This window comes from Pinus tabuliformis, chromosome 6 (genome assembly GCF_031772625.1).
Source record: "Pinus tabuliformis cultivar Carrire ecotype Pingquan chromosome 6, CPIR1, whole genome shotgun sequence".
Lineage (NCBI taxonomy): Eukaryota > Viridiplantae > Streptophyta > Pinopsida > Pinales > Pinaceae > Pinus > Pinus tabuliformis.
Genome location: NC_142292.1, coordinates 923,226,949 through 923,239,591, shown reverse-complemented (window position 1 = coordinate 923,239,591; position 12,643 = coordinate 923,226,949). Strand labels below are relative to the sequence as shown.

Sequence of the window (12,643 nt, the reverse complement as noted above, 5' to 3'; positions counted from 1 at the left end):
ATAAGGATTCTGAGCAATATTGACGAAACTGTGACAATTACACATTTTCGCCAAGTAAGTGAATTTTTTCCAAACCATTCATGGCTTCTAGCAAGGATCTATATTTTACAGGAAAAGATGATGGTCCTACTATTGAAGAATTCATACAAATATACAAGTCCAAATTTGGGACAACAGGTTGTTTTTGGAAGTTTCAAATGCTGTCTAACTTTAGAGGTGAGGCTCAAAAATGGAAATTATTACTTGACTACGACTGGTTGAACAAAATTTCAAATGCAGAATTTGAAAAATTCTTTTTGGACAAATGGTCTCGGGCTAGGAAAAAGGAGAATGAGACACATAAGGGGTTAATTCCTACAGGTATATCCTTATTGCAGATTCATGGATTGCTTCAGAAAGAGAAGATCATTGTTTCTATCAATCCTAGTTGTAAACATAATTTTATCAGTGTTAATTTGGCAAAAAAATTGCAAGTCCCAGCAAAACAAATTGAACATACACAGGTTGATAATGAGGATGTTCAAGTGTACAAGGATTTGAAGATTTCTATGGATAAATATGTGTTGCATGGTGATTTTTATGCTTCAGAGATGGATAATATGGATGTTGTTTTGGGATATCCTTGGATAGAATCCGTGGGTACTATCAATATTAATGTGCAGAAGAAATTCCTGAAATTATGGTATAAAAAGAAGAAAATTACATTACAGGATATTTCCATCCATAAACAGGTAGAGCACATGGAGGCTGAAGCAGAAGATGTTCAAGGGACTGACATATCAGATGATGAGCCTTTGATGATCGACAATCAAACACAAACAGAGGCTGCAGAAGAAAAGGTTATAGGTGATGATACATCAAAGGAGGGCTCAGTGGCTGAAGTCATATTAAAAAAGAAGACACCACAACAGGCACCACAGCAGGGTGAAGTCAAGCAAAAGCCATCGTGGGTTAAAACTTCAACATATCATCACCCCGCAAGACAACCATCAAGATGGAAACCAAGTAGTCACATGACGGATAGCGAGGAGAGAAGATCCACCCACTACACATCAACACAGAAGAGCTGCCACGGTCAACTTCCATCTCAAGCGAGCGAGGCACCAGCAAGATCGAGGGTTCACCTTTCTCTTGGATGGCTAGATGCACGTGCATGGTATCAGTGGACTACTCTTTTGAGTATATCTTATTATTTGTGTTCTTCCCATGTTTCGGGGACGAAACATGCTTAGGGGGGTGGAATGTTATATATCTAGGGGGGATAATATGGGGTACCAAGGGAGGTACCCAAGGTAATAATGTAATAATGGGATGGGCCATAGTAATAAATAAGGTGGTTAACCCATGTCATGTAAGGGACCACAAGTAGTTAATAATAATGTAATGGGCCCATGGTATTAGTTGATGGTATGAGGGAACCATGGTAATAATGCATGGTATTGTATGTATGAGGCCTATATAAAGGCTAGAGACTCCACATGGAGAGATATGAAGATGAAGAGAAGTATTCTTGTATGAACAGGCATATGGCTTGTGGAGTGTTCTCCTTCCTTAAGGAGTGAATGTATGGTGTTGCCCTACCATAAGGGTTTTGATCAATAAAGCAACATTTCTATCTATGTCTATCTTATTGTTTCTCGGTATATTTGCATTATCTTGTATTCTCATATCAGATCTATAGTATTTCTGGGTTAGATATACAACAAGTGGTATCAGAGCTACAACACTCTGGCTCCTCCTTTGGAGCTAAAATCTCCTCTTCTAGTGGGATTTGTGGCTCCCTCTCAAGACAGCATCTCATTGCTTTCTCCTCATCAAACTTTACATCCCTTTGCACAACTGTCATTATGAGAGAAGATAAGTACACCCATAGTTTTCTTGAGTTTCAGTGTAACCCAAAAAAACTCCCAACTCTATTGTCGTCTCAAGTTTCTTCCTCGAATCTTTGGAGAAATGGCATTAAACAGAGGCTCCAAAAATTCTGAAATGAGACACATCCAGCTTTCTCCCCGAGAAAGCCTCCTCTGGTGTAATCATACCAAGAATCTGATGAGGACTCTGGTTCTGCAAGTAGACTATTGTGTTATATGCCTTTGCCGACAAATGCAATGGTAGGCCTTGGTCATGTAGCATAGCTCTCGCAGCTCCCACAATGCTTCGATTCTTCGTCTCAACTACCCCATTTTGTTGTGGGTTGCGTGGAGTTGTCAGTTCTCTTCAAATTCCTTCTTTGGCACAGAAGTTATTGAAGTCATTCGAAACATACTCACCTTCGTTGTCTCTCCTGAGAGTCTTCACCTTCTTATTGGTCTCTTTCTCAACTAGTGCCTTGAATTCTACAAATTTTGAGAATGTCTCATCCTTCTTCCACATGAAGAAGATCCAATACTTTATTGAGAAATCATCAATAAAAATAACATAGTACTTATGTCTGGCAATGGAGGCTATCAAGAAGGGTCCACAAACATCAGAGTGGACTCTCTCCAAGACTGTATTTGCTTTGTTGTCTCGATCATGGAATGTGGATTTTACATACTTCCCCAAGGTATAACCCTTGCAGACATCATGTTGCTCAAGTGATCCATTAAGGTAGGATTAAGCCGACTCGTTCACCCATCGGGTGGCATACTCTACCCCTAGCCTTAAACTTTAGACATATACCTTGGCCTACACCTTCGGATTGTACCCTAAAACTACAACTTGGACTTTTACTATGGACTACTATGCTCTCTTTTAGCTTTGTCAACAAATCATCACCCCAAGCGACCTTGATTCTTAACCTTAGTTGAGCATATCCCATAGCATGTCTTGGTTCTCTTCTTTGTTCCCTTCAATTCTCCTTCCTTTGGCTTTGTACTCTTCGGTTTTGTCCAATGAATTGTTGGTAGGTTTTGTCGTGTGTCTCTCACCCATCCACTCTCAGCAATATATACTTGTCTACAATGAGGGGTGTTAAACTGTCACAACCCCTCGACTACTCGAGCTAACCCATGGGTTTTCACAACTCCACCAACATGTATGCTTGTGCACCTCGTTTAGTTCCACTAAGTTAAATGCACTAGTCATACTCAATTTAGGCCAACATGCTTTGGCATCTCCCACTCTATTAAATGCATCTTCCTACGATCTCTAGTCATGCCACTTCATGCTGTGTGGATGCCTCCCTTAGGCATGCTCGCCTCTCAACATGGAACTCGCTCAATCCACTGTGGGCATGCTTGGCTCATCAACACCCACATCACTTAGCGACTCCTCTATGCTCTAGTTCGCATGATGGGTAAGTTGCTCAGCTTTTGGGTGGAAACCCCAAAACCTCACAAAATGTCACATTTCTTACAACGACCATTCCACTGTGCACTCCATCTTGATGTCGCTTGAAGCGCATGTGGGCACTCATCCATGAGGATCTAACAATATCCCTTGTATCAATTAAAATGTCAATTGCCACATGAAACCAAACATATTATGAGATAGATAAAGAAAATAACTTAACAATGGCAATATTTTTCTAAAAATTTAATAATATAATGATAAATTGTATAAAAATGTTGTGTTAAATAAAAATACAATCAATTTAAACACATTTTAACATTAGACTTATTAAGTTCTAAGAGGAATCAAATCTTTTGAGGCACAAACCTTTTTCAATGTTTTTCACCTCAATAGATTTGATAAGATAGATTACGCTAATTCCAAACACACACACACATTGAATGGACTACATTGAATGGACTCCAATGCTCTTTGGCATCTTCTTCATTTTGACCAACACACCAATAAAATGTTTTAAGCATAAGGAATTTTTTTTTCAATTATTTTATATAATATACATTGTTGACATTAAAATATTTTACTAACATTGAAATATTTTATTTATGGTCTATATTGTCAATATCAAAATATTTTTTTGTTATTAATGTATTTTTAGATACATGTCTCCCTTATCGTGGGAAATATCTCTCTTTATATATTTGATATTGCTTTATTTATTTATTGTTGATAGTGAAGTATTTTACTTAAATATTTAATTTTATGTATATGTTAAAATATTTTATTTATGACCATGTTGAAATATTTTTTAAATGTCACATATCAATTTCATATTTAAAAATTAATGAATTACACACCTTAATAGCTAAACATATTTATTTTTTGCCACTTAAAATAGACATTGAAATATTTTATTTCTCATATATATATATAGACATTGAAATATTTTATTTCTCATATATATATATATTCTACTTTCTCTCTTTATAAGAATATATATGAAGTTTAATATCTAGTTCATATAGATATTCAAATATTTTAGTGGTTTAAAATAGATATTAAAATATTTTATTTATGGTCAACATTAAAACAAAGAGAGAAAAATCTACTCTCCTTATAAAATGATATAAGAAAAAGACATGAGAGAGAAAAATCTACTTTCTCTTTATAAAAAGATATATGGAGTTCTATTGAGACCCTAGGTTCAATTCTCTGAACACCTTCAAGGTCAGGGTCTATGGTTGAGCTAGCCATTTCAGGGGATTTGCCTAATACGAATATTTTGAGTGGTCTGCCTAGTACAAATATACAAATATTTGTACCAGTCGCCAACCACTTAGAAAAACTATATATATATATATATATATATATATATATAGATAGATATAGATATATATCACATGGATATTTAAAATTTCTATTAAAATAATTTTTAAAAATATACAAATAAGAAAAACAAAAATGTAAATTTTGTTTTATTTTCTATTATTTTATTGATACAATGAAATACTTTATTTATAATTGTGAGTGAAAAAAATATATATTATCCGTAGTGTAGTTCAATTGGCTATTATAATTGTGTTATGGGGTTGGGTTATGTAATAAAAATTCAAAGTTCAAAATTTTTTGGACTAACCTGCATTAATTAGAAAGTCATACCTAATAAACACTTAAAAGTTATAGTAATAGCCACAAATGATAGTTGCTTACGAAATTAATAATATAATTTTGATAAAAATGTTTTAAAATATAATAATAAATTATATATAAAAAAATATTTTATTACGAGTTACTTTAATATTGTTGATTAAAAGGCGGACTTATTATTAAATTTTATAAAGATGTGTTTGCATGATGTAATATGGATGCACACCACGTGAAATATTTATATATTGCAGTTAACGTACTCTATTGCTTTTAATCTAAAGTGACATTCTGACGAAAGGCAAATGTCTGCACCAAATAAACATAAATCATAGTCCTAAACAACTTTTTTCAGCCAGGATCCTCTCCACTCTCTTCAATGCAAGAAATGTCTAAACTATTGTCATAATATAATCTACAATTCATTCCTTATGCAAACTCTTAGTATTGTTGTTTTTTATTTGAAGAGGTATTCAATTTTTTTAGTTATTTGAGTTGATTCCCGAGTTCTATCTTCAAATCATGCGTTCCATCTTCAAATTTAGAGTGGAGTGGAAAGGTAGGTCGTCTCCGATTTCCATTTGGAAATTTGATTTTACGTTTACAATTTTCAAAAAGAGTGGCAGCAATTAGTGATATAAAGATTTATTTTGAGCCAAAAAAAAATATAATTTTTTGTGTAAATTTTTTTTTATAAGTTTACATCATATTTTTTTTTATAAGTTTACATCATATTTTTTTTTATAAGTTTACATCATTTTTGTAATCATATTATTTAAATGTTTTGAATGGTTATTTAATATTTAATTTTAGATTTTTTAAATTTTTTTATTTTAGTCAAAATAAACAAAAATTCAACTTTGATGAGAGCTGGACACTCTTACATATTATACATTATACTGGGTTATATCATATTGGGTTGCTGTAGGATGAGCCTCCCACTGTCATTCTTCATTCAAATATGACGTATTATCAATCTTCATTGCAATTATGAAAACCAAATAAAACCAAGTAATGACATGAGTCTATATTATTTTACTGATTTAACATGAGCCGAAAGGGATGTAATTTTTTATGAATATTACATTGTTTTTGCAACGAAAATATTTAAATGTTTTGTATAATTATTTATTTTTTATTTTTAGATTTTTTGAATTTTTTATTTTAGTCAACTTGAACAAAAATTCTCAACTTTGATAAGGGATGGACACCCTTACAGATCATACGTTATACTGAGTTCCATCATACTGGGTTGATGTAGAATGAGCCTCTCCGCTCCAAAACCACTATCATTCTTGGTTACACACCAAATTTGAAATATGAAACATTATCAATCTTCATTGCAATTATGGAAACCAAATAATGGCATAAAAACCAAGTAATGACATGATAACAACTATCTGCTTCCATCCAAAAATGTAATTCAATGGTAAAATTCTCAGAAAATGTGATATAAAAACCACTACCATTCTTCATTGCACTTTTTGCAAACATGCAGTGTTCCTACATACGGAAAAATACACATTACTTATAATATCACTCTTCATAAATATGGGAGCATTTGTTGGAGTGTCTCATTCAATATTCTGATCGGAACAAAGGCACCTCTACTACCTAATGATAAACCTAGGAAACTGCCCATCCATTCATTCTCTCCATTGCTGCATTATGTTACCTTGCTATTCTTCATTATTGGAATGACTGATTATTACTTGATGGAACTAAAACTGAGGACCTGCTGCCTGAATTTCCTCGGTCAGCTTGCTGTCCTTTCCAATTTTATAATTCACAAACTTATCAAAGTTGTTCCTGAAAAGACCAGCCAGCTTGAGCAGCGTGTCTCTGTACGCTTTCTTGTCCGGCCACTGCAACCATACAAAACACTACCGACTCAAAATCCCAAATTCCGATGGTTTTTAATATTAAACAGGAAAGACAGAAGCAGCAGCCAGCAGCGTACCGTGTTCTCTGGATGAAGAATCTCAGAGGGAACGCCATCAATGGCATCTGGGATTTCCAGTCCGAATACATCGGTTTCCGAGTACTGGGTTTTCAAAAGGGAGCCATCGTGAATGGCATCAATGATCTTTCTAGTGTACTGCAATTTTATTCTTCGCCCCACGCCATAGCTGCAAGCTCAAGCAACACATGAATATCAACAACAAAATCTTACTTAACTACTTGTTTATGAAGAAAGCAAAGGAGATGGAGGATGAGAATGAGTGTACCTGCCGCCTGACCAGCCAGTGTTGACGAGCCAACCTGTTGTGCCGTGCTTCTGCATTTTCTCAGCGAGCATGGCAGCATACCTTGTAGGATGTAGCATAATGAAGGCAGCCCCAAAACAGGCAGAAAACGTGGCTTGAGGCTCCTTTATGCCCTCCTCTGTGCCTGCTACCTGTCACCAATACAATATCTTAATATATACACACCATCACGATCAGAATATATACACAAACACAAAGCGTCATCGATAATATTTACCAGGGCTGTGTATCCGCTGATAAAATGATACATCGTCTGGGGTAAGGTTAATTTGCTGACTGGTGGCAAAACGCCAAAGGCGTCGCAAGCTAGCAATATCACATTTTTGGGATGAGGTCCCACGCACGGTATCTTTGCATTGGGTATATACTCAATCGGGTAGGCGGCCCTCGTATTCTCTGCAAAATACAGTAACCATGAAAGACACTGCATTAGATTTCACAGTCCTGCACTTTTCCGGGGTAGGGCCCTAGGTTTTTCCTTCCACTAATTCACACAAAATTCACAAAAGGAATAGTGTCTTGCCTGTTACTGATTTGTCAGCGTAATCAACTTCCCTTGTGTGTTCATCAAATACCACGTTTTCCAACACTGGAAAAGCCATGGTGTAAATGACAGGTCAGTTTGATATTTTAATTTCTAAAACAACCCAAACCCGTTGAGATATACTTAATTAATATACGTTGTGTTTGAAAACACACAGCTCTTGTTTTATCATACCAGTGCCGAACTTGATGGCGTTCCAGATGTCTGGTTCCTTTTCCCCGGAGAGATCTATGCATTTGGCATAACAACCTCCTTCAATATTGGCAACACCATTTTCACTCCAGCAGTGTTCATCATCGCCGATCAGGAACCTGTTGTGGTCTGTTGACAGAGTGGTCTTACCAGTACCTGTGAAGAGGAGAAATATTGAAGCATCAGCAATGGGTGAAATTTGGATTAATATATATTTGCCCTGGGGCAGAAAGAAAACACACTTTGTGAATCTCACGAGATTTGCAGTTCTCGTGGTCGATTCACAATACCTGATAATCCAAAAAACAAGGCGACATCCCCGTCCTTTCCCATATTGCAGCCAGAATGGAGGGAAAGAATTTGTCTCTTTGGCATAAGATAGTGCATCACGCTGAACAAACCCTTCTTCATTTCTCCCGCATATTGCGTACCCAAAATAACCATTTCTCTCCTACGGAGATTAAGGTCTATGCTGGTGGAGGATGTCATGTAGTGAGTGTATCGATTACAGGGGAATTGGCCAGCATTGTATATCGTGAAGTCCGGAGTGCCAAAGTCCTCCAGCTCTTCAGGGGTGGGTCGGATACACCTGCCACCCATATCACCATCCCTCCAATGCTATCTCAATCATATCCCCACTACATTCATATACATATATATATAGGCTCAAGGGCTAGGGAAACTACATGTATATATAGACCGTGTATGGATATATTTTTGTCTTTATTGTCAAATTTTAGGATCGGATCGTTCTTTCAGAGATGAGACCAAATATCAAACAAACCAATCAACGTCACAGAGTACTTATCTGGGCCTTATACTTATCCGGGTTGGGGCTTTGTGATCACGATCAGTGAGTATGGAGGCATAGCAGTAATTAATACTTACATGTTGTGCATAAAGAGAGCGTGATATGCTCGCGCTGAGACAATTCTGACTTTGATTCGGTGCTCAGGATCCCAGTTCAGGAATTGATCATTTACGAACACCTGTCATCAAAAAAATACACACCTGCCATCAGATCTTTGCATATTAAAACAAGAGGGCCATACGCTCTTTCTAGTGTATTCCAAGATGAAGATATATTCAATGAATCTATTAATCCACCTTGTCCAGAGAATTGAGATAATCCACAGCCCTCTCCCGGTTGACCAGAAAAGTATGTTCGTCCATCTCGATATTTGGAGATCCCCTGTATAAAAAGGATAAAAAAGGGATGCATGATTAGTTTTCAATAATTAATTCAGCGCCGAAACAATCACAATCTCGACATCCACGACTTCGAATTAAACTTCTGTTGTCATAATAGAATACAAAAACAAAAAACAAAAACGGCCGATACTTACTTGCCCCACCACAATTCGTCTTCAGTGGTCTCGTCCCTGACGATACGCTTATCTCTGGGAGAACGCCCAGTCTTGGCTCCCGAAAGCGTAGCCAGAGCACCCGTAGATGTAATGAACGACCCCTTCTCATATTTATTGGCCTGCTCGTATAACTCTGAAATTTTTTTACATCCAGACAACAAAATACGGCAAAGCCAAATGAGGAAAAATAAATCCAAACGTTTATCTTCTCTGAAATTTAATCTTTCATACGCTACATGCTAATATAAAGATCACAGAATGAACCAAATATTCATGTAGGACGATATCCTTAATTATGGATCTGCCACTTCTATACACTACACACTAAGACAATGACCACAGAATGAAACAAGTATTCCCATGAAACAAGTATTCATTCATGGGAAACGATATCTCTTCAAAGGAAGCTCCCACTGCAATAAATCTGCAACTCTAGCACATAGGTTGTAACATTCCTGGGATGTCAGTATCAGAGAGTGTCAAAGAATGCTATGGCAAAGAAAGCTTCCAAGTTGACAAAGTCACACATCCAACCTCCCACACCTAACACCTAACCTCCAGACACCCAACCTCACACACCTAAACTCCATTCTAACAGGGACAAGATTTAAAATAGCAGCATTAATGTGAAACAAAATAGCAAATAGGGATATGCCTAAAATAGAAACAGCGCCATCAGATAGATCATAATCACAACCCAAAAATGGCCCACAAGGTAGGGCATACTGACGTGCCCAAACCACCCACGAGGTAACGACATACCGATATGCCAAAACCACCTGAGATGTGAAGGATAGAATCACATCAACCAGGCTATTTGCAGTGGCAAATCCCTGTTCGATAATGAAATCTTGAAAATAATAAAAATATATATAAAAAAAATGAAAATTTTCGATCTACACTGGAATCTGATAAGAAAAGTTCCAAATAACATCAAAATTTAAGCCATCAAATACAACACAAAACGCAGGGGAAAACCCCCCAAAACAGAGGAAAAAGAAAAAACATAAATACAAAAGATAAAATCTCACGACCTTTATTAGTCACATAAAACCCAAATTTACATCCTGTGGACACAAGATCAAATCCCGTGCCATGCATCTAGTCACAGAGTTCCATTTCTACATTATCTAAGCACAGGATCAAAACTCATGGCCTATTAGGTACTGGCATAAAATGACACTCTAAACAACACATGAAGTGTACAACAAATGTCGAAACCCCAGAAATAAAAGCTAACCAGCGGGTGACAGGTTGTGCAGAACATGTGTAAACTTCAAAGCGCTGTCACTAGTAGTAAATTTAGCGGAAGGCACGCTGCTTGGAATCTCGTTAGTGGACTTCGAAACCTCGATCTTCTTACTAGGATCACCCCTCACAACCTTGGGGCCCGTTTCCCTGGTAAGGGATGCCAAAGAAGCACTGCACACACAAAAGAAAACAATTAATCTCCTGGCAAATTCATTCTCTCTGTTCAAGAATGTAGCAGCACTGACAACAATTTCGTACAAAACCTGATAGACTGCAGCTGCTGGTTATGCCTTTCTTGCTCTGACAACTGAGCAGAAAACCCCCACTGAGCTTCTTTAATGGGAGAAGTAGGCGCAGATTTCTTCTGCTGCAGCAAATGGAGCTCGCTCAGAGTCTGCGCCTTCACAGGCAAAGCACTGTCGTCGAGACAAATGCCATTCTGCTTCTTGTGAGTCTGGATTTTGGCCAAACCGTTACCAGCTGAGCTCCCGTTGGCGAAAGTAAAATCTCCATTATCCGCCATATTTATCTGCAAAACACAACAACAGCATGAGCACAATAAATTTTCTAGGAAAGCATCTCTGAAAGAAAAGGCTTAAGAGCGAATCGAACCTGAGACGTCTAATAACCAGAAGGGAGCTTCGGGATGGCCCAACAACCCAAACCTAAGGAAAAAGGGCAGAGTCTTGCTTACAAGAACATGGATTTGATCATTCAAATGGACGACCAAAGCAAATAATGCATCAACCATGTAGCCCTGGCCTCCTTTTAAAGGGCCTCGGACCCCAGTAAATTTTTAAACTTACCGAGGTGAATGACCCTTGATCGCGTCAGTAAGTAGTGTAAATTTCTGTCCGGACATGTAAACTTTAAACCGCCCGCCGCCCGGCTGCAGCCTCCCCCGGAACACGCTATTTCCCATTGCACCAGACGGTGGGCACCGTATGACGATAAATTTTAATATTTTTTTTTAATAAATAAAACGTTGCACTGAAGCCTCTACAGAATCTGTGGATGTCATTTTATAAAAGTGGATTGAGTCGCAATTTCCTTAGTGTTCAGAGCGGTTAGAAAGAGAATTAAATTTGGGAAAGGGAATTTTATCATAGGGGATAATGTTTTTTTTATTATCGATAATAAGGTAATATTTAAAATTATGTTTTATTGATTAAAAATGTGTTTAATTCTGTCTTTTAATTAATTATTATTTGGTTGTTGAATTTGGCTGTATGTTGAAGAATTAGATCATGGTTTTTATAATTTTAATATTTATTTTAATTATTATATGAAATTGCATGGTTTTTATAATTTTAATATTTATTTTAATTATTTTATGAAATTGTAAAGATTGGATTGATAGTTTTTTATAATTTTAATATTTGTTTTAATTATTATATGAAATTGTAAAGATTTGATATTGAGTTGGTAAAGTTTTGTAATTCTTAAGATTTTATAATTTGTAATGACATAATTAAGTGGTGAAATTCCAACAAAATGACTTGTATTTATGGGCTTGGTAGTAGTGTCCTGGATTATGTGATATTCAATATCTATGTTCATATTCATGGAGTTAGTGTTAGTGTTGTGGTTTATGTAATATCTTATATCTATGTTTCCAATCAAATTGTAAATTTTAACCTCAGTGAATGACCAAACCTTGACTCTGATCATAAACATTTAACGTTAACTTGAAACTTTGCCATGCACAAAAATCACGTAGTGCAAGAGAATTGTGAGAATCAAAGACACATGTTTTTCAACAAAAGCTTTTCTTAAAAGATTTAAATAGTGATTTACACCTCTTAATTTGTAAGGGTAATACCGAAAACCTCTATCATAATTTTCCTACAAGTATAGATCGATATTAACTCCGGATTTAAGATCTACCAATTACGGAGAGATTTAAATAGTGATTTACACCTCTTAACTTGTAAGGGTAACACATAAAACCTCTATCATAATTTTCCTACAAGTATAGATTGATCTTAACTCGTGACCTACCAATTACAGAGAGATTTAAATAGTGATTTACACCTCTTAACATGTATGTTAAGGGTAATACTGAAAACCTCTATCATAATTTTCCTACAAGTATAGATTGATCTTAA

General features: G+C 36.2%; 1 protein-coding gene across 1 annotated transcript; it reads right to left on the bottom strand.

Moving 5' to 3' along the window:
* Positions 1 to 6,362: 6,362 nt before the first annotated feature.
* LOC149261949 (phosphoenolpyruvate carboxykinase (ATP)-like) lies at positions 6,363 to 11,296 on the bottom strand. The gene is made up of 13 exons (XM_089423138.1): positions 11,148 to 11,296; positions 10,799 to 11,064; positions 10,525 to 10,706; positions 9,264 to 9,417; positions 9,025 to 9,109; positions 8,806 to 8,906; positions 8,208 to 8,506; positions 7,900 to 8,073; positions 7,705 to 7,770; positions 7,399 to 7,577; positions 7,143 to 7,312; positions 6,875 to 7,043; positions 6,363 to 6,779 (listed from the first exon to the last, which is right to left on the bottom strand). Exons 2-13 carry the CDS (start codon positions 11,056 to 11,058, stop codon positions 6,636 to 6,638), a joined length of 1,983 nt encoding a protein of 660 aa, XP_089279264.1. The 5' UTR covers positions 11,059 to 11,064; positions 11,148 to 11,296; the 3' UTR covers positions 6,363 to 6,635.
* Positions 11,297 to 12,643: the final 1,347 nt, after the last annotated feature.

Excerpts from the sequence above, each read along its gene's own strand:
- LOC149261949 (XM_089423138.1), bottom strand. The coding sequence starts at position 11,058 with ATGGCGGATAATGGAGATTTTACTTTCGCCAACGGGAGCTCAGCTGGT. Across the intron at positions 8,907-9,024 it reads ATCTCAATTCTCTGGACAAG|GTGTTCGTAAATGATCAATT; the intron begins GTGGATTAATAG and ends TTTTGATGACAG. Across the intron at positions 7,044-7,142 it reads ACTGGCTGGTCAGGCGGCAG|CTATGGCGTGGGGCGAAGAA; the intron begins GTACACTCATTC and ends TTGAGCTTGCAG.